General features: G+C 37.8%; 2 protein-coding genes across 2 annotated transcripts in view; one reads left to right on the top strand and one right to left on the bottom strand.

The window, feature by feature from the left end:
* gngt2b (guanine nucleotide binding protein (G protein), gamma transducing activity polypeptide 2b) overlaps nucleotides 1-20805 on the top strand; it is a 198419-nt gene that overhangs the window by 116767 nt on the left and 60847 nt on the right. The window lies entirely within an intron of this gene.
* lrrc45 (leucine rich repeat containing 45) lies at nucleotides 247-10221 on the bottom strand. Its single transcript, XM_059530381.1, has 18 exons — nucleotides 9962-10221; nucleotides 9235-9498; nucleotides 8127-8188; nucleotides 7964-8034; nucleotides 7103-7281; nucleotides 6138-6266; nucleotides 5947-6059; nucleotides 5810-5868; nucleotides 5622-5699; nucleotides 5395-5530; nucleotides 4613-4690; nucleotides 4425-4536; nucleotides 4264-4334; nucleotides 4091-4183; nucleotides 3363-3455; nucleotides 3106-3279; nucleotides 1023-1170; nucleotides 247-865 (listed from the first exon to the last, which is right to left on the bottom strand). The coding sequence occupies exons 2-18, from the start codon at nucleotides 9464-9466 to the stop codon at nucleotides 669-671; spliced, it is 2025 nt and encodes a 674-aa protein (XP_059386364.1). The 5' UTR covers nucleotides 9467-9498; nucleotides 9962-10221; the 3' UTR covers nucleotides 247-668.

Here is a 20805-nt window from a genome sequence, read left to right as displayed (position 1 = left end):
AAATATTTATTTATAGTACAGTATGTTTTACAAGTGGCAGAGGATTAGGAATAAAAATAGTTCAATCAAAAAAAATTTTTTTTTGCTGTAGATTTTTTCTCCACGGCACCCATTCACTGCAGAGGATTCACTGGTGAGCAAGTGATGTAATGCTAAATTTCTACAAATCTGATGAAGAAACAGACTCATCTAGATAAAAGTCCATTACATACAAACAGCTCAGAGTTTTATAACAAAAAACAAAAAACACATTTTATTTAATAGCCAACACACATTGCAAAAGTGGAAGAACTCCGACAGTAGAAATCATTAAAAAAAATACACTTTGTAAGTGCCGTTATATAAGAGCGTTGATGGACAATATGGCACACTGGGGATATTTAAAAGACACATTTTTGAAAGAGCTCCAACATCTTAAATAAAAGTGAATATTCATTTTAAAAAAGTTTTGAAAAAAAAAAATGCTTTCTGATTATTCACCAGGGCGAACTCTTTTTCCGAACCAAATATATACATTTGAAAGTATTTTAGTTCATGGATACATGTCACTCAAATATGTAAAAGCATTGTAAAAAATTGCAGTATGCAGTAAATGTATTATGCATAGTTGCAAAGCACCCTGATGGAAACTATATAACAGAACTGTGGGAAAATCCCAGCAAGAGAGTTCACTTTTTGGGGCTGAAGTGAGCGAGAGGAGAGCCCTGGACGTATGTGAGAATGGCGTTCTGGAGGAAGCTGGCTCTCTGGGCCTCATCCTCACGTATGCGCTGGATCTCTCCTTCTCTAATGCGCAGCCGCTCAAGCAGAGACGAGATCTCACTCTCTTTGTCCAGAAGGGCCTCTCTGTGGGCGGAACCGAGAACTGCTCCAAAACACAAACACAATGAGCCATCAGCCTGCAACAGGCATCAGCTTACATAACAAACACACCAGGCACAACAACAACCTCGCTAAGTAAAATGAGTTGCATGAATAATTCCTGACATTATTGTTTTATATTACCAAACTCAAATATGTACCCTTCATCTCTCTCTCCAGAGCAGAGATCTTCTCTTTAAGGCCGCTCTGTGCCATTCTCTCGGCCTGCAGGTGGCCGATCTGCTCCTGTAGCTCCACTCGCACTCGTGTCACTTCTGCCACCTTCTCCTGCTCTTTCCCTGCAAGGTCCTGGGATTCAAAGATACAAGAAGAGCTCATTTATATTTACTTATTTCAAATCAGGCTTATTTTCGTCAACTGATGATTTTAGTATTTCTTCAGCATGCAATATTTATGTTTAAGTCTATAATGGCTTGTGATTCCTCCAACATCATAACCAAACTCTGATTAAAAAAATATTTCATAAATTGACACCATAATCAACAACAATATTTACTTGCATACATTTTTCCAATTTTTACAAAAAATATTTTTAAAGGTGACGCTATCATAACATCTATGTTCATGGTTGTTGGACATTTAATGGTAAAACGAATCAAAATAAATTACAGTGCGGTGGTTCTCTACTAAGGGACTTCAGAAAACTTCTACATTTCTGCAAGACAGTGTTAATTTTGGCAGGCATTTTTGATTCACTCTTAGTCTTGAGACAAAAATGCTTATTAGTCTTAGTCACATTTTAGTCATTTGAGTCTTTCATAGTTTTAGTCGAAAAAAAGTAACTGCATTTCTGTCAACTTTTAGTCCCTACTTTTAGTCAGCCAAACTGTAGTTGCCAAAATTTATTTTGGTAGCTACTTTATATGTAGTTTTAAATTATAATAATCATTATTTCTTCGATGAATTTGAATCAAGGACTGAATTTGGAAAACCTTGAATAAATTCTGAGTTTTCATTTTTGGGTGAACTATCTCTTTAAGTGAAAAAGGAGCAACTTCTAAAAATATTATATATATATATATATATATATTTATTTAAAGAAGCACAATAAAAAAAATACAATAGAGATACAAATTAAACTTTTTTCAAATACTGTAGGTTTTACTTAACATGTATTCATTTATTTAACATCTTTGGTTGGTTAACATTAATGACAGATAGGTATTTAATTTGGAATGCGGTCCCTTTAAGACGGAAGGCATGCATGAAATACTGACACACGTTCAGTTTTCACACACCTGTTCACGTTCACTTAATCCATAACCGACTGTATTTGCGTGAGATACTCTACACGATAAAACATTTGAACCGTTGTGTGTGTATTTGAGCGCTGAGAACTGATCGCGCGCTGTATATAAGAACTGAGGAAGTGGAGAGCGTTTTAGTAGTCTATCCATCCACTGCCATACTGAGAATATATATGCAAACGGCCCTTATCCAATCGCAATCCAATGACAGGGACGCACATTTTGAAGGACAATAGCCTCTATAGGATGCATTTTGAATGTCCGGTAGTCCCCAAATAAAATTATAGTCCAGTCCCGTCTAGTTAACGAAGACGCGGCATACATTTCATCATAATTTCTCCATCAGATATTATTTTTAGCTCGTCAACGTCTCGTCTTAGTCACATAAAAAATGTTCGTTAACGAATATTTTTCGTCGTCGTCTTCGTTAACAAAATTAACACTGCTGCAAGATGACTTCAAATGTTTTCAACTTAGATCAAACATGCAATAAAATAATGATGAATTAAAATCAAAATTCATCCTTTAAAACCCAAAATCTGACATTGCATTACCATGTTAATAGTACATCAATATCATGTTACAAAATGTTTTCAGTCATGAATTATAAAAATGTAAGTTTGAATCGTGTACTATAAAGTTTATGTTAAAAAATGTGAGTGACAGTTAAGGGGTTAACTTGATGAACTAAAATAACTAAAACTGAAATTAATGAAAACTACAGACATATATATATATATATATTATCTAAAATATATAAAATATATTTACAAAAAAAATTATGTATATATATATAACTAATAAAATGAACAAAAACGCACAATAAAATGACCAAACTGAAATGAAAACTATTGACATAGATAAAAAAAAAAAAATGCACAATAAAATGACTTAAGCTGAAAAAAACAAAAAAATGTAAAACTGATCCTATACTAGCTTCTCCATGATTGACAGTGACTGTATTTGGATCCTGCACCTGCTGTAACTCGTCTATCCTGCGGCGGAGCGTGTCCATCTCGATGCTTTGCTGACCCACTTTAGCATGCAGCTCAGCGATGGTTTGTTTCTGATGGGTGCAGTGGTTCTGCGATTCATCCCGAGACTGACGAAGCGCTCGCAGTTTCTCCTCCAGGCTTGTCAGGTGCTGCTGCTGCAGAGGGAACATGCAGAGGATATTGTGGACTTGATGAACAATACTGCAGGTGTAGCAACAACTCACAAAGTGTGACATACCTCCTCCAGTCGCACTTGTGCGCGCACTTTCCCCAGCTCCTCCTCAGCCTGAGCTCTCTCAGTCACCAGAGACGCTCTCGCTCTGCTCAGCTCCTGCATGCAAGAGTGCAGACGGGATTCTTCATTCGTCATTAACAACAATCACATTCCAAAACCAACAATCATTCTGAAGAAAACAAGGCTGAGGTTAGTTTTCAAATCTAATGAATGAATCACCCAAGAATGTCACTCCAAACCTCAATTTTTTTTGTTTTTTTACTCACAAAAGTAGAATTTGACAAGTGACAAGGACATCAAAACCATAAAATTAGCTATAAAAATTTACATGTATATATTCCAAGTCTTTGGATTAAAAAATAAAAAAATAACTTTTTATGGTTATTAACTAAAACAATAAAACATTATTGTTTATAAAATACTTGACTGAAATAAAATATATAGATATTAAATATACTTCATTTCAGCTAATTGCAAAAAATAATTCAGTAAGTACATGAATAAAAAATAATAATAAATATAAATATAAAAAATAATAATAATGCAACAAAATAACTTTTCTTTGATTTAACTAAAATTTAAATACAAACATTCAAAATATGATACAAAAATAAATAATTTAGTATCTCCTTGATACTAAAATAACGGAAATATGGTTTCGAGACACATTTAGTGTTCAAATGTAATATTTCTTGAATCTTCAGGTTAGTTTTGGGAATGATCTGGAGTACTTCTTCTAATTGGATGCGCTGTCCTTCAAGTTTGAGGATGCGTTCTTGAAGGGCTCTCTCGCTCTCCTCCTGGTGTCTCGTCAGATGATCCACCTGGAGCAGAAGGACGATGAACTTTCAGCAACAGCGACTAAGAACTACATCATAACTCTCTGTGGGTTTAACAGCTTCACCTCCTTCTGTCGTAAACTGTCCATGTCTTCGAGTGCCTGCTTGGATCTCCTCTTCTCCATTTCCAGCCTTTCTAATGGAACCAAGAAAACATTTCAAACTTTAAAATACAATCTAAAAGCAGAGAGTTTTGCCATGTAGCCAAATTGGAAGTGATGAGCACCTTCAGTTTGTGCGAGACGCAGCTTTAGTTCAGCAGTGGTGTTTGTGAGATCCTGCTTCAGCTCAAAGATCTGGTCCTGTTGTGTTTTACATCTGCGTTCGCTCTCCTCCAGCTGTGAGGGTTAAACGTCCTGTACTTAATCTCACACACTCAAGATGCTCATTATATGAAGTGCTTCGCCTCTGTACCTTGTTTCTAAGCTGGAGGTTCTTCTCTGACAAACTGTTCACCTCCTTCAAGAGCTTGGCTTCCTTCAGAGCACTATCCTACAAAGCAGAAACATGACAAAACCGTTACTATGAAGTAACAGCTAGTTACATGATCAAGTGTTACGCTGTTATATACACTACTATTCAAAAGACTGCATTGATTTGATCAAAAATACAGTAAAATCAGTAATGTTATGAAATATTATTACCATTTCAAATACTATTTTTTCTATGTTTTAAATTGTAATTTATTTCTGTGATGCACAGCTGTATTTTCAGCATTATTCCTCCAGTCTTCAGTGTCACATGATCTTCAGAAATCATGAAAATATGATGATTTGCTGCTCAAGAAACATTTCTGATTATCATCAGTGTTGAAAATAGTTGTGCTGCTTCATATTTTTGTGGAAATGGTGATTCATTTAATTTTTCAGGATTCTTTGATGAATATAAAGTTCAGAGCAATAGCATTTATTAGCAATAGAAATAGTAACGTTATAAATGTCTTCATACTGTGACTTTTAATCCATTTAATGCATCCTTGCTGAATAAAATTTCTTAAAAAAAAAATAAAAAAAATAACTGACCCCATTTTTTTTAATGGTGGTTCATATGTATAACAAAAATATGCAATAATCTCTTCCGTTAATAACCAATCATCTTATATTAATTATATTTTAGTTGAATTAAAATGCACTTTTTTAAATGCATTCGATCAGAGGTTCACATGTCATGTTTAAAAGCTGAACACCAGTGAATACCTCGTGCTCTCTCTTGATCTCTCTGGACTGTCGGTCTCGGAGCTCGGCCTTCTCCAGTTTAACTCGAGTCAGCAGCTCGCCGAGATCATGAGCCTTCTGCTCGGACAGAGCTAGAGCCGCCTCCGTCATCTGCAGTCTGAAGAGCACCACAAACACACTTGCCACTTCGCAAAATATCCCAACATGCTGCATTGATTTCAGACATGGCAGTTTTAACGGCTGCTTACTTGGCTGTGAGAGAATTTACAGACGATTTCTGCTCGCTCAGCACTTCCTGTAACTGCCCCAGACGTATGGTTGAACTCCTACAAGAAATACAAGACCCGTTATACATCCATTGTCACGGTTTACTCTCCAAGCACAAGCTAGATTCATTATTTTTGGGGTATATGTTTCAGTTTTGAGTGACTCTGACCTGCTGCTTCTTCCCATCTCGTCTTTCTGTCTATCAATGGTCTCCATCAGACTAAGAAACTTCAGGTCACATGTAGAGAAAGGAGGTTAGTTGTCAATCCTTCCACTGTTTAACACAATAATCCCCGTCCTCCTCACCTGTCGGCTTTTCTCCTCCTTTAGGAGCTGGATCTCTTTGCTGAGCACTTGAGTCCTGCTCCGGCTCTCTCTCAGAGTCGACTGTCTGTCCGTATTGTGATTCATGACCTGTTCTGGGAATATTTGAATTTGCAGAATAAAGGAAAGGCTGTGTGTTTGACATGTGTCTGACAGCTGATGTCGAGTCTCACCGATGGCCCGGAGCGTGTCACTGGGAATGTTGTTTCCAGCCATCTCGAGTTTGTTCAGTGTGTGGTTCTGCTGCATTGCCTCCAGTACAGATCGACCGCCCAGCAGCCCAATGTTGTTCCATCTGAGATCTGCACACACACACACACACACACACACACAAAATGAAACATTTCTAGACGATGATTATAGAGCTTCACTAGAAAAAATTATAATGATGCATGTCCAAGATTTCTTAAAAGTAATCATTTTCCATAATCTTTTATTAGGATGCATTCAATTTATTTAAAGTGACAGTACATGCATTTATAATGTTACGAAAAGATTTCTATAACAAATAAATGCTGTTTATTTTACTTTAATATTTATCAAAAAAAATCCAGAAATAAAATAATCAGAAATCTTTCAGCAAATCAGAAGATTTTCATGATTTCTGAAGATCATGTGACGCTGAAGACTGGAGGAATGATGCTGAAAATTCAGCTGTGCATCACAGAAATAAATTACACTTTAACAGATATTCGCATAGAAAACAGTTATTTAAAATTTTAATAATATTTCATTATTTGTACTGTATTTTTGATCAAATAAATGCAGCCTCGGTGAGCAGAAGAGACTGCTCTAACAGACCCAGTGGTAGTGTATATATAGGCCATATATATGAGCCACCAATAGTCTCTTTCTCTATCAGTTATTGATATTTTTAAGTTAGATAGATGTGCTAACAAACATAAGAAAGGTATTAAATATATTTAAATGATTGCACAACTTTATTAATATTGACATAATTCACAAATATTTTATAAATATTGCACACAACACGGTCGCAATCGCACAGTGCGGGGAAAAAGCATCTGGCGTTTTGCTAAATATTGACCTCACATCTGCCTCAAATAACAGGGACAACAGCACAGCACCACAGTGCTTGCTGACAGACAGTGAGTGGGGCATGTGTTGCCTTCCTCACCCAGCTCTTGTAGAGTGCTGTTCCTCTTCAGAGCGATGCACAGCTCCGCCGCTCCCTGGTGGTTGATTTGATTATTGCGCAGGTCAAGCTGAGCCAGAGAGGCGTTGGAGGCCAGACCTTCACAAAATACAGCAAATCCTTCCTCCCACATTCCCAGAGCATTCCACTCCAGTACAAGTCTCCGAGAAAAACACAAACAAGAGTTTCACATGTACAGTATCTTCTTGATAGTTATACCTTTCAGATGGAACAGCATAGAGGCTCTTCTGAAGTGTCAAACATAGATGTTTAATGCTGCTCAGAGGTGGCATGAATGCATTTAAACTAATTTCTTCACTTTAATATTAGAGGTGGGTCAGAGCAGCATTTTGAGCAGACAGAGCAGCCTTAACTCTATGCTGTGTAAAGAAATTGTAGAGTACTTTTGAACAATTTTAAAGCTATTTCGAATGAAACTGTTATGCTATGAAGTGGTTATTTTTGTTATTGATACTATTTGGTGTCCCCAAATAGTGTCATTCCAGGTAATAAATGATTGCACTAATTATTATTATTATTATTTTTTGCCATTTCTTGGAAACATGTAAAGACTTCCTTTACATTTGATGTCACGAAAATCTAGATTTCCAACGTCACAGAGGTAAAATGTGTTGCAAAATACACTTGATGAATATGATTTAAAATGAAAAATACATAATATAAAAATATAATATACAAACGGCAAAGAAACATTCTCCTATTGTGATTAAATCATTGAGACGCATTGTTTAGACATTTTCAGTCTCTTTTTTTTTGTGGAGGAAAATAGGAATGATTGAACAGAACAATTATAGGCTAGAAACTAATCTTAAACTCATTCACCTGCGCAGCATCTTGTTCCTCACTAACAACTGTCCCAAAGCCTCAGCTCCTGTTCCTCTCATGTTGTTCCCCTGAAAAGAAAGACATTTTTAGGAACTGTATTAAAGATTGAGTAAAAACAGAAGTAAAAAAAAAAAAAAAAACCAAAAAATCTTAAATTTACCTTCAGATCCAAAACTTTTACTGTGGTGTTGGAGCAAAGCCCATTTAGTAGCAGCTTGACACCTGTAGATGGCAGGAACAGCGTGAGTGATCAGCTACACACAAGTTCTTGTAGGAAAAATACAGTAATAAAATAGTAATAACTTAATTGGCTCAAGCAAACATCAATATGATAATTATGCCCTCATCTGAAAGATTCAATCTCTGAAAACTGGACGAGAAATTCCAGGACTTGTTTCACACGAAACCAAATATATTTATTTGATAATGTGAATATATCAAACATAACAACTGCCATAATATTCTCTGTTAGGAAAATAATGTCACATTGCACAAATTGATCTACAAACTGTCTTTCTTGTTTTTTTGATATCCAATTTCTTTGGATTTCTAGAATTGTTCTGAGTGTTTCAGTTTCATATTTAGTTTACATTGTGACATTATGTTCATGTTAATTATGCATATTTTGCCCATCAATACTCATGTGCATGGTGCAAAAATTGTAAAAGATTTCTTAACCGTGTTAATATTTGTTGCACTTCCTGAAATGTAGCAATTTCCATAAAATTGTGTCTTATATAGATAATAACATCACAATGCAAAAATAGTCCAACAAACCCACTTTCTTGTATAATTTAATTCATTGGATTGTCAAGATTTTTCTGTGTGTTTCATGTTTTGCATTGTGACATTATTTTTATGACAATTAAGCATGTTTTACCCATAAATGTTCATTTCTGTAATGCAAAATATTGTGAGTGATTGATTAATAGTGTTAATATTTGTTATATTGCCCTGGAATTAAAATTTATTTTATTTTTTAAACTCCAAAAAAATTAGCTACAATGCAAAAATTATACTACAAACTGACATTTTTGTTAATGCAATGCCTTTTTGTTTCTTTTTCTTTCTGTTTAATTCAATGCATTTTTTGTTTTCTTCCTGTTTAATGAAATGCATTTTTGTTTTCTTCCTGTTTAATGCAATTCATTTTTGTTTTCTTCCTGTTTAATGCCATGCGTTTTGGTTTTCTTTCTGTTTAATTCAATGCATTTTAGTTTTCTTCTAATGCAATGCATTTTTGTTTTCTTTCTTGTTTCCTCTCCCACCTTCCTCACTGAGCATGCAGTCGCTGAGGAGGATCTCTGTGAAGACGGTGTCATTCTGCAGGACTCGTCCCAGCACGCTGCAGGTGTCCACAGTGATGCTCTGTCCCTTCAGGTCCAGTCTACAGCTGCCTGTCACTGTTCTCGTGTCGTGCAGTTGAGCCAGCACTGATTCCTGTGTATCTATTCCTCCCTCCTTACACAGCCTCAGGTATGACCTCCTAAAGTCCTCCATGAACCCCTGTGGCTCCGTCGCCTCTCACTGGGCTGCACAGGAAAGAAAACATTCAACAGACAGGAAGACAATTGAAATGGCAAAGATACAGAAACAATGAGTGGAATTACAACCTGCTTCCATTTGCATTTAAAACGGGCTCTGCTTTGTTACGATTCATCAGAAATCCAAATTTTTCTGTCTCTTTGACATTGAGTTCTTCAATTTTTACATTAATTCAATATGGCTAAAAAAAACAATTAAATATATGTACTGCAATGTAGTGGAATATTTACTACTACTCCCAAAATACACGATAAATAGATAGAAATCAATTTTAATAGTGCATTTCCTTTGAGTTCAGAGGTTAATTTTTTTTTTTTAAATCAGACATAACGTTACGTTGCTTGAGTCTAGAATAGCCGAAGAAGCTCTGACTTGTAGCCTAGTATGTGTGATACTCTACGTGCAAAACTCGGTTATTATTAAACGCAGAGTGATAAAATGACAACTTACCTTTCTTTCTGCAGTTAAAATTCATGACTTTATCCACGGTTGTGACAGCAGATGTTGTTCAGCCTTTTATCTTCACTATTGTTTTGCTTGACAGTTTAAAGTATCCAGGAAGTGAAACGACTTCCGGTTTGAAACAGCGGAATTATGGGATATGTCGTTTCAGATGAGTCAGCGTACTAAATACATTTCTTTGACAAGAGACAAAGCAACTTAGCCAAATGTCCGTGTATTACAACGTGAGAAAATATAACTATATTACATATTACAAGTGTTTACATTTAACTTTGACAAAGTAAACGTTTATTTGTTTTTCAGATATAGTTGTAGTTGTAGATCCTGGTTGATAAGCTGGAATGTTTCTCAATAGGTACTTAATGCAAACATTAGCAAGTATGGCACATGAGAAAATTATGATTTACCTAGCTGACCACAAAGAGTAGCTTAAACAAAAGTAAACAATGTATTGTATCTACAGTACAATACAGAATAAATTGTATTGTAATGAAAAAGTGATAAATTATTTTAATATTCTTCTTATATTTTGATATCCCATGAGGTTAATTACTTAAGGCAACTAATAAACACGTGATGAGTCTCAAATGACCCCCATTTTATGGAATATATAGTCTATAGCAGATAGAGAGTAAAGTCAATGGGGGGAAAGGAGGAAGAAAGAAGGAGAAATGTAACAAGGAAAAATCATTTTGGAAGGTAATATTTGTTTGTTTAAGACCTAGTAAAAAGTCCTCCAAACTCCAGCATACACTGTGGCCGGCCAGAGTGTTGACCAAGCTCTCCAAGCTCCAGTCCATGCAAAGTCGGGACTGGAATATACTTTATATTAAATAAAATAAATATATAATAGCATATCATGTATATCATGCCATCCAAGCTCCGGTCCGCACTGAGTCTGACTGGAGTGTGGACTCTTATTACTCTTATTTATCTTTTATAGATATCTTTTTCTACTATGAAGTCAGCAATATGCTGGGTCGAGGAGGATTTGGAGGCGTCTACGAAAGGAGGCATATGAAGGATGGCCTTCAGCTATCATTTCAATTTGTTTTATTTAGCTAATCATTTATCTTCATCTCTTTGCATTTATTGCAGGTACTTCTATGTGTATGTTATATACAGTGTTTAGAACAATTCACCCTTTTAAATGGTCATATGAACCAAATATACTCTATAGTTTTTGAATTAATGCCTGGAATTTATATTTACTAATGTTCCATGTCTGTATTAATGATTGCAATGCTATGACCTCTACACATGTTAATTGAAAATATTTCTCACACAAATTCTTCTTTCTTTTGTTGATCAGGTGGCAGTGAAGTTTGTCAAGAAAACCGAGGATACCAAATATATCAGCTTTGTAAGTAGACTATGCTTTCTGTGTTTTTCTTGAATCACTGTACTGAGTATTTGGGAATCCAACACCGTCTGACAATCATTAAACTGTTCTTCCTTTAGTCTGAACATCTTCCATTGGAGGTCGCTCTTTTAATCCTTGTGAATGAAGGCCCCAGAGTTCCCCAGATAATCCATCTGCTGGACTGGAAGGATCTGGGTGAATACTACATCATGGTTCTGGAGCGGCCCATTCCCTGCGAGGACTTGTTTGATTTTGTGCAGCACTGCGGAGGCAGAATCGACGAAGAGTTGGCTTGAGTTACCATGCAGCAGGCAACTCAAGGTGCTTATATGAGCTGCCAACGTGGAGTGCTGGACATCAAACAGGAAAACCTGTTGATCAACAAAAACACCCTGGAAGTCAAACTAATTGGGTGCGGCGCCCTTTTTCAAAGCGCAGCCTACACTACATTCAGGGCCGGCCCTAGCGTTTTGGGGGCCCTAAGCAGATTTCCAAAAGGGGACCCCAATACCTACAGTTTCATCTAACCACCCACAACCCATCCCAATGTACACATCCTACACTGACACCTAATTTTACAATTTTAGCTTATTTATATATATATTTCAAGATGTAGATAGGAAAATAAATTTAGGTAGTTGACAAATAAAAATATCGATATGGTGTCACCAATATTCAACCTGTCCTCTATTGTGCTTGGGAACTAATGTAGTCGGAGCACGTTCTCTGGAACCTACACTACATTCATCTTTTAAGATATAGATAGGAAAATAAATTTAGGTAGTTGACAAATAAAAATATGGATATGGTGTCACACCAGAGGTCAAAGATTTTAGTGTCATAATGTATCAATTTAATATGCTTTTAGAAATATATGTATAAAAAAAATCTTGTAAGATTATGCCTGAGGTATTTTTATTAACAGTTGTATGCTTTTCTTTTAAATTTATAAAAGTTGTAATTTATTGAACATCCTTGAGACACAACATATGACATTTTTGAGATTTAGCTAAAAAAAAAATTAATAATAATAAATCTAATAACAAATACGTTTTTATGTCAATGCTAATTCCATGTAAGACAAAAACATCTTAAATGATGACATTATTAATTATTTAACTTTTTTAATCTTGTGACAGTGAAAAAAGTAATGTCATGCAACAACCCATTTAATCAAACTTTTGAAACTTTTTTAAATGTAAATGTCATATAAATGCCATATCTTCTTTCTGAGAATGAATTATTATATGCAATAACAGACAATGCTCAAGCACTGTGAAATATTTTGCCAAAAAAGCAACTCATGATTTCATGAATCTATACCTATTGTACTTGCAGGCTATTAGATCGAGTTTTTAGATTGTTTGACCTCCTATTTGAAGTATTTTCCAAATATTGATCATTAAAATAAAAATAAAAATAACTAACTAAAAGAGGAGTCATATAAATTGTTATTTATCTTTTGCAAAAAAAAAAAAAAACCATCAACATTAAAATGGCATGTGCAAGCTAGACATAGTTTCTGTTGATAACACGTATTTAAAGGGTTGCGCAATGTAGCCAATTAGACTCAGCTGCTGATTTCTGGAATGCAATCAGAGGCGATTAAGTTAGAATCTACTCTAATATTTTATCGGGAGCGTTTATTCTGGGATGTTGTGGAGTTTAGGAGGTGTTACAGAACCATTTCATGTAAATGTATTCGACGTACTGGAAAAAAATATATTACTTGTATGTGGACTTTTGTGGGCGGGAGCAGGACAAAACTTGAATGTCGCGGGCGGGAGCGGGACCAGATAAGTTAGGCTATATTTCTGCTAGAGCAGAAGTACACATCCTATTATAATGTATATACCAATTACAGCGTATATATTGTATGCAGCCTAAAGCCGCTTGTCCACCAGCGTCTCGATTTCTGACGCCACGTCAAGCCCATTCATTTCCTATGGAACTACGTCATGCAGCAAAAACGCCCCGCAAAGGATGATGGGTCGCGTCGCGTCGATTTGGTCAACAGCAGCGCGTCAAAAAAGTATACTCGGTGGATACTTTATGCAAACGAGAGCGTCAAAACGCGGGGCAGCAGCCAATGAAAACTCTGCGGCGAGCAGGATGGGATGGACCCAGAACTGCCGTCTCCCCCTCTTCCAAAGCAGGTACAACACCGCAATGCTGACCACCCGGTTCCTGATAGCGAGTCTTTCGTCGATCCATTGCAAAATGATAAATAAATGATAAAAAAGTATTTTTCCCTCCAAAACTTCACAAATGACGTCCGTACAATGTCCAGCCCACAAATTCCGCCCCCAAGCAACGAAAACGTCACAGGCGTCGCGTCGGAACAAAAATTGATCCGACGCTGGTGGACAAGCGGCTTAACTGTGCGTTCACACCGCCGGCGTCGAGAGCGTCAAAAATCGCTCTTGCCGCAGAAAGATTCGTGAGCGCTCAGACGCTCTGACGTAGATCGAGCGGCCTCAAAGCAAACAAGGTTGTTGATCTCGTGCAGACTAACCACAAGGAGGGTAACGTTATAAGTTAACCTCATTAAATATTGTCGTGGACGAAGTATTAAGATCCTTTACCTAATAATGTATAAAGCACTGTAAAAATACTCTGATGCAAGTAAAAGTCTTGCATTGAAAATTATACTTAAGTAAATATGATCAAGTATAAACATTACTTAAATGCAGGTATAATCAGGGAAATTTGTTTAAAAGTAAACTGGGATTACAGTACTATTATTTATTATATCATTAGATTATTATTCCTATAACGTTACTGCACATCAGCAACTCACCAGGAAAATGAACAATCTCAGACACCTTGGTCAACATATCACTTTTAATTATTATTTTTTTATGTCCCTGTACGCAAACAGGGACACATCATAGATTATTGCAAACCCGAAACACCAATAATCAACTTGTCCTCTATTGTGCTTGGGAACTAATGTAGTCGGAGCTGCGTTCTCTGGAATCCTCTCAAGCGGTGGACTTCTACGTTCCGATTGGTTGCTGCCCAACCGCGTCATAGCTCATTACCATAAAGATGCCTTGATTTCAACTCTCCTCAATGCTCTCAATGGCCAAGTTGCGCCGTGCCGCTCCTCGCCGCCGGCTTACATTGAAAATGAATGACTTCCGGCCACTATGACACTCTCGATGCTGGCGGTGTGAACGCACAGTAATTTGCATGCATCAGGGAGCCACAGCCGCTCTCAAATTGCTGGAATTATAAATGTGTTTGAATGCGCACATACATCATTTTTAGTTTCGCTTTTGACCTCGCGGTTGGGACTGGAGCTACTCGTGCATTCTACACGATTTGTCAGTCACCAACAGTGCGTGTCCACGAACTGTACGAATTAAATTTTTTTTATTAATTCCTATTGAAGTACAGCTTCAGAGAATGCTCCAGCTCAGCTCTGCTGTAGCCATCTCCACCATCATCTCACTTTACTCCCATGAATGCTCTCTGAACTCCTGACACAGGGCCCCCTGGTGGCCATGGGACCCTATGCAGCCGTTTATATCGATTATTAGGTAGGCCCGGCACTGACTACATTCATGGGTAAGTATTGAAGCCATAAACAGGAATCACTAAAGTACCATGCTAACGGACACCTAGACAAAATGCAGTGGTGATGCACATAACAAAATCTCTTTCTTACAGGCACACAAATGTACTGTCCACCCAAATTTCTATCACAGGGCAAGTACCATGGGGAGCCAGCGTCAGTATATTAATTGGGAGTGCTCTTGTTCTCACTAGTATGTGGGACATTTCCAGACAGAAACGACAAGATTATGATCGATCGAGTCCAACTGGAGTGTTGATGCCCTCCAAGCTCCAGTCCATGCAGAGTCCAACTGGAGTGTTGATGCCCTCCAAGCTCCAGTCCATGCATAGTCCAACTGGAGTGTTGATGCCCTCCAAGCTCCAGTCTGTGCAGAGTCCTACTGGAGTGTTGATGCCCTCCAAGCTCCAGTCTGTGCAGAGTCCTACTGGAGTGTTGATGCCCTGCAAGCTCCAGTCCGTGCAGAGTCCAACTGGAGTGTTGATGCCCTCCAAGCTCCAGTCCGTGCAGAGTCCAACTGGAGTGTTGATGCCCTCCAAGCTCCAGTCTGTGCAGAGTCCTACTGGAGTGTTGATGCCCTCCAAGCTCCAGTCCATGCAGAGTCCAACTGGAGTGTTGATGCCCTCCAAGCTCCAGTCTGTGCAGAGTCCTACTGGAGTGTTGATGCCCTCCAAGCTCCAGTCCATGCAGAGTCCTACTGGAGTGTTGATGCCCTCCAAGCTCCAGTCTGTGCAGAGTCCTACTGGAGTGTTGATGCCCTCCAAGCTCCAGTCCATGCAGAGTCCTACTGGAGTGTTGATGCCCTCCAAGCTCCAGTCCATGCAGAGTCCTACTGGAGTGTTGATGCCCTCCAAGCTCCAGTCCATGCAGAGTCCTACTGGAGTGTTGATGCCCTCCAAGCTCCAGTCCATGCAGAGTCCGACTGGAATGTTGATTTCCTGCAAGCTCCAGTCCGTGCCGAGTCCAACTGGAGCATTGATTTTCACTTGCACATGAGAGTGAAATGTTTGCAGTGTAAAGCCTTGCCAAACAACATACAAGAATAACTTACGATTTATAGCAAGCGTAGCTGTAGTAGGATTTGAGTAGGCACTAATAATATAAAAAATAACTTATAGTCATATTAATTTTGGTTGTTGTCATTCCTCTTTATTCAAGATTACCAGTGTCCAAAGCCAAGCTGCAACCTGCACTGAGCTGGATTTAAATGGTGATGCCCTGAAAGCTCATGTGCAACAATGCGCTTTTGATGTCAATGTGGGAAAAGGAGGCAGAAAGAAGGAGAAATGTAAAAAGAAAAAAAGTCATTTTGGAAGGTACTATTTGTTTGTTTAAGACCTAGTAAAAAAGTCCTCCAAACTCCAGCATGCACTGTGGCTGACCAGAGCATTGATGCCCTCCAAGCTCCAAGTCCGACTGGAGCGTTAATTCCCTGCAAGCTCCAGTCCATGCCTAGTCTGACTGGAGTGTTGATGCCCTCCAAGCTCCAGTCCATGCAGAGTCCGACTGGAGTGTTGATGCCCTCAAAACTCCAGTCCCTGCAGAGTCCAACTGGAATGTTGATGCCCTCCAAGCTCCAGTCCCTGCAGAGTCCAACTGGAATGTTGATGCCCTCCAAGCTCCAGTCCCTGCAGAGTCCAACTGGAATGTTGATGCCCTCCAAGCTCCAGTCCCTGCAGAGTCCAACTGGAATGTTGATGCCCTCCAAGCTCCAGTCCCTGCAGAGTCCTACTGGAGTGTTGATGCCCTCCAAGCTCCAGTCTGTGCAGAGTCCTACTGGAGTGTTGATGCCCTCCAAGCTCCAGTCCCTGCAGAGTCCAACTGGAATGTTGATGCCCTCCAAGCTCCAGTCCCTGCAGAGTCCAACTGGAATGTTGATGCCCTCCAAGCTCCAGTCCGTGCAGAGTCCGACTGGAGTGTTGATGCCCTCCAAGCTCCAGTCCCTGCAGAGTCCAACTGGAATGTTGATGCCCTCCAAGCTCCAGTCCGTGCAGAGTCCGACTGGAGTGTTGATGCCCTCCAAGCTCCAGTCCGTGCAGAGTCCGACTGGAGTGTTGATGCCCTCCAAGCTCCAGTCCGTGCAGAGTCCAACTGGAGTGTTGATGCCCTCCAAGCTCCAGTCTGTGCAGAGTCCAACTGGAGTGTTGATGCCCTCCAAGCTCCAGTCTGTGCAGAGTCCAACTGGAGTGTTGATGCCCTCCAAGCTCCAGTCCGTGCAGAGTCCAACTGGAGTGTTGATGCCCTCCAAGCTCCAGTCCGTGCAGAGTCCGACCGGAGTGTTGATGCCCTCCAAGCTCCAGTCCATGCAGAGTCCGACTGGAGTGTTGATGCCCTCCAAGCTCCAGTCCGTGCAGAGTCCAACTGGAGTGTTGATGCCCTCCAAGCTCCAGTCCATGCAGTCCGACTGGAGTGTTGATGCCCTCCATCCTCCAGTCCATGCAGAGTCTGACAGGAGCCTTGATGACCTCCAAGCTCCAGTTTATGCAGAGTCCGACTAAGGGTAAAACAAGAGACATACTGTTAATTCACAATGAATGAAGAAGCAAGACGGGCAACAGAAAAAGTGTTGAAAATGATGCAGGATTGTTTGTCAGATTTTTTAACCTCCAGTCATGTTGTAAAGTTAATTGTAAATAGAATAAAAGTAAAGGGTATGAAGAAGGTATGAAGTTACAGGTAATAATCAGTTCTCTTTTTCATTCTGCGCAGACTGCTGCCAACTGATCTGCTTTTGCCTGCAGCGTGATCCAAAAAAGAGACTCGTTTTGGGCAAGATTCTGCACCATGAATGGTTTAAGGTACCGAAGTCAAAATATTTTAAGAGATTAATATAAATTCTGAAGATTCTGAAAGCCTTTTGTTAGTTATATACTCAATCCTCATACATATTAATGATTAGTTGTAACAGTAGGAAGACACTCCAAGTCGAAATCTGTTTCCAAGTCAAAATATGGCTAAATAATAAACCTGATTTTTGCTTTGGGTTTCAGTGCACAAATATGAAGACAACTGGCATATAGTGGCCATGTTCTCTGTCACAGCCAGCCCAGGTCTTGTCATGTACAGTTGGCTCATCATTTTATGGGCTTGCTCCATTTTCATCCTTGCAAGCCCCCCACCCAAAATAAGAAAAAATTAACAGCTATGTTCTTATACTCAGTTTTTTAGGTTATAGAATGTGACAGCATCTGAAATGCAATTGAGTTTTGAGTTACAGTGTGTCTCTTTCATTTAAAGCAAAAACAACTATGTTTATGAAGGCCAAAAGTAGTCATTGTGAATTAACAGTATGTCTGGCTTCACAGTGTTAAAAAAAAATCCAACAGGATAATTTCCAGAGTCATTTTCAGTTATTGAGTCAATTTCAGCTTTGACAAGTCAGCCTATGATCAGGAAGCAGTATAACAATTTTCATTATAAAAAAACTGACAGATCAGTAGTCTATAAATGTTAAAATATAAGGACATATGAAAAAATAAGATCAAATTTAAATAGAATTAACAATTTGAACATTATATATTTAAATGTATTTTAATAAAGATCTGTTAAGTATAAATGTACATTATGTGGATTTGTTAATGTCATATCAAAGTTGTTATAAAGAGTTAATATATAATTAGTGATGCACATAAATGTATTGGTAATATGCCACTAGCACTTTTGTGCTAAAAGTAAATTTTCACTTGCACATGAGAGTGAAGTGCTTGCAGTGTAAAGCCTTGCCAAACAACATATAAGAATAACTCATCATTTATAGCTAGCGTAGCTATAGTAGGATTTGAGTAGGCACTAATAATATAAAAAATAACTTATATTCATATTAATTTTGTTTTTTTTGTCATTCCTCTTTAGTCCAGATTACCAGTGTCCAAAGCCAAGCTGCAACCTGCACTGAGTTGGATTTGAATGGCGATGCCCTAAAAGCTCCAGTGCAACAATGCGCTTTTGATGTCAATGGGGGGAAAGGAGGAAAAAAGAAGGAGAAATGTAAAAAGGAAAAATCATTTTGGAAGGTAATATTTGTTTGTTTAAGACCTAGTAAAAAGTCCTCCAAACTCCAGCATGCACTGTGGCCGGCCAGAGTGTTGACCAAGCTCTCCAAGCTCCAGTCCATGCAGAGTCCGGACTGGAATATACTTTATATTAAATAAAATAAATATATAATAACATATCATGTATATCATGCCATCCAAGCTCCGGTCCGCATTGAGTCTGACTGGAGTGTGGACGCTCTACAAACTTCAGGCCACACCAAACCCTTGTTTGATCCTTGCTCAGGTATGAAGCAGTCATTAATTAGCACTGTGAAGGTTAACATTTAATATTGATTATGTTAGTATTCAATATTTTATGCACTTAATGGGGAGTTGATGAATATGAAGTTTTATCCAAAAAATAAGTTCATAAAACTGCATGTGTAAATTATATAAGATGTCAGAAAATTTAGAAAACCTGTTTAACATAGTTTTATGTTAAATAAATATAAACTCTGTAGAATATCATTGCTTAATTATGTCAATTACTCTTATTTATCTTTTATAGATATCTTTTTCTACTATGAAGTCAGCAATATGCTGGGTCGAGGAGGATTTGGAGGCGTCTACGAAAGGAGGCATATGAAGGATGGCCTTCAGCTATCATTAATTTTTTTTTTTATTTAGCTAGTCATTTATCTTCATCCCTTTGCATTTATTGCAGGTACTTCTATGTGTATGTTATATAAAGTGTTTAGAACAATTCACCCTTTTAAATGGTCATATGAACCAAATATACTCTATAGTTTTTGAATTAATGCCTGGAATTTGTATTTACTAATGTTCCATGTCTGTATTAATGATTGCAATGCTATGACCTCTACACATGTTAATTGAAAATATTTCTCACACAAATTCTTCTTTCTTTTGTTGATCAGGTGGCAGTGAAGTTTGTCAAGAAAACCGAGGATACCAAATATATCAGCTTTGTAAGTAGACTACCTACAAAGCGCTTATATGAGCTGCCAACGTGGAGTGCTGGACATCAAACAGGAAAACCTGTTGATCAACAAAAACACCCTGGAAGTCAAACTAATTGGGTGCGGCGCCCTTTTTCAAAGCGCAGCCTACACTACATTCAGGGCCGGCCCTAGCGTTTTGGGGGCCCTAAGCAGATTTCCAAAAGGGGACCCCAATACCTACAGTTTCATCTAACCACCCACAACCCATCCCAATGTACACATCCTACACTGACACCTAATTTTACAATTTTAGCTTATTTATATATATATTTCAAGATATAGATAGGAAAATAAATTTAGGTAGTTGACAAATAAAAATATGGATATGGTGTCACACCAGAGGACAAAGATTTTAGTGTCATAATGTATCAATTTAATATGCTTTTAGAAATATATGTACAAAAACAAATCTTGTAAGATTATGCCTGAGGTATTTTTATTAACAATTGTATGCTTTTCTTTTAAATTTATAAAAGTTGTAATTTATTGAACATCATTGAGACACAACATATGACAATTTTGAGATTTAGCTAAAAAAATAAAATAATAATAATAAATCTAATAAATAAGTTTTTATGTCAATGCTGATTCCATGTAAGAAAAAAACATCTTAAATGATGACATTATTAATTATTTAACTTTTTTAATCTTGTGACAGTGAAAAAAGTAATGTCATGCAACAACCCATTTAATCAAACTTTTGAAACTTTTTTAAATGTAAATGTCATATAAATGCCATATCTTCTTTCTGAGAATGAATTATTATATGCAATAACAGACAATGCTCAAGCACTGTGAAATATTTTGCCAAAAAAGCAACTCATGATTTCATGAATCTATACCTATTGTACTTGCAGGCTATAAGATCGAGTTTTTAGATTGTTTGACCTCCT

The sequence above is a fragment of the Carassius carassius genome, chromosome 39, assembly GCF_963082965.1.
Source record: "Carassius carassius chromosome 39, fCarCar2.1, whole genome shotgun sequence".
Taxonomy (NCBI): domain Eukaryota; kingdom Metazoa; phylum Chordata; class Actinopteri; order Cypriniformes; family Cyprinidae; genus Carassius; species Carassius carassius.
This window is presented reverse-complemented; position numbering and strand designations above follow the sequence as displayed.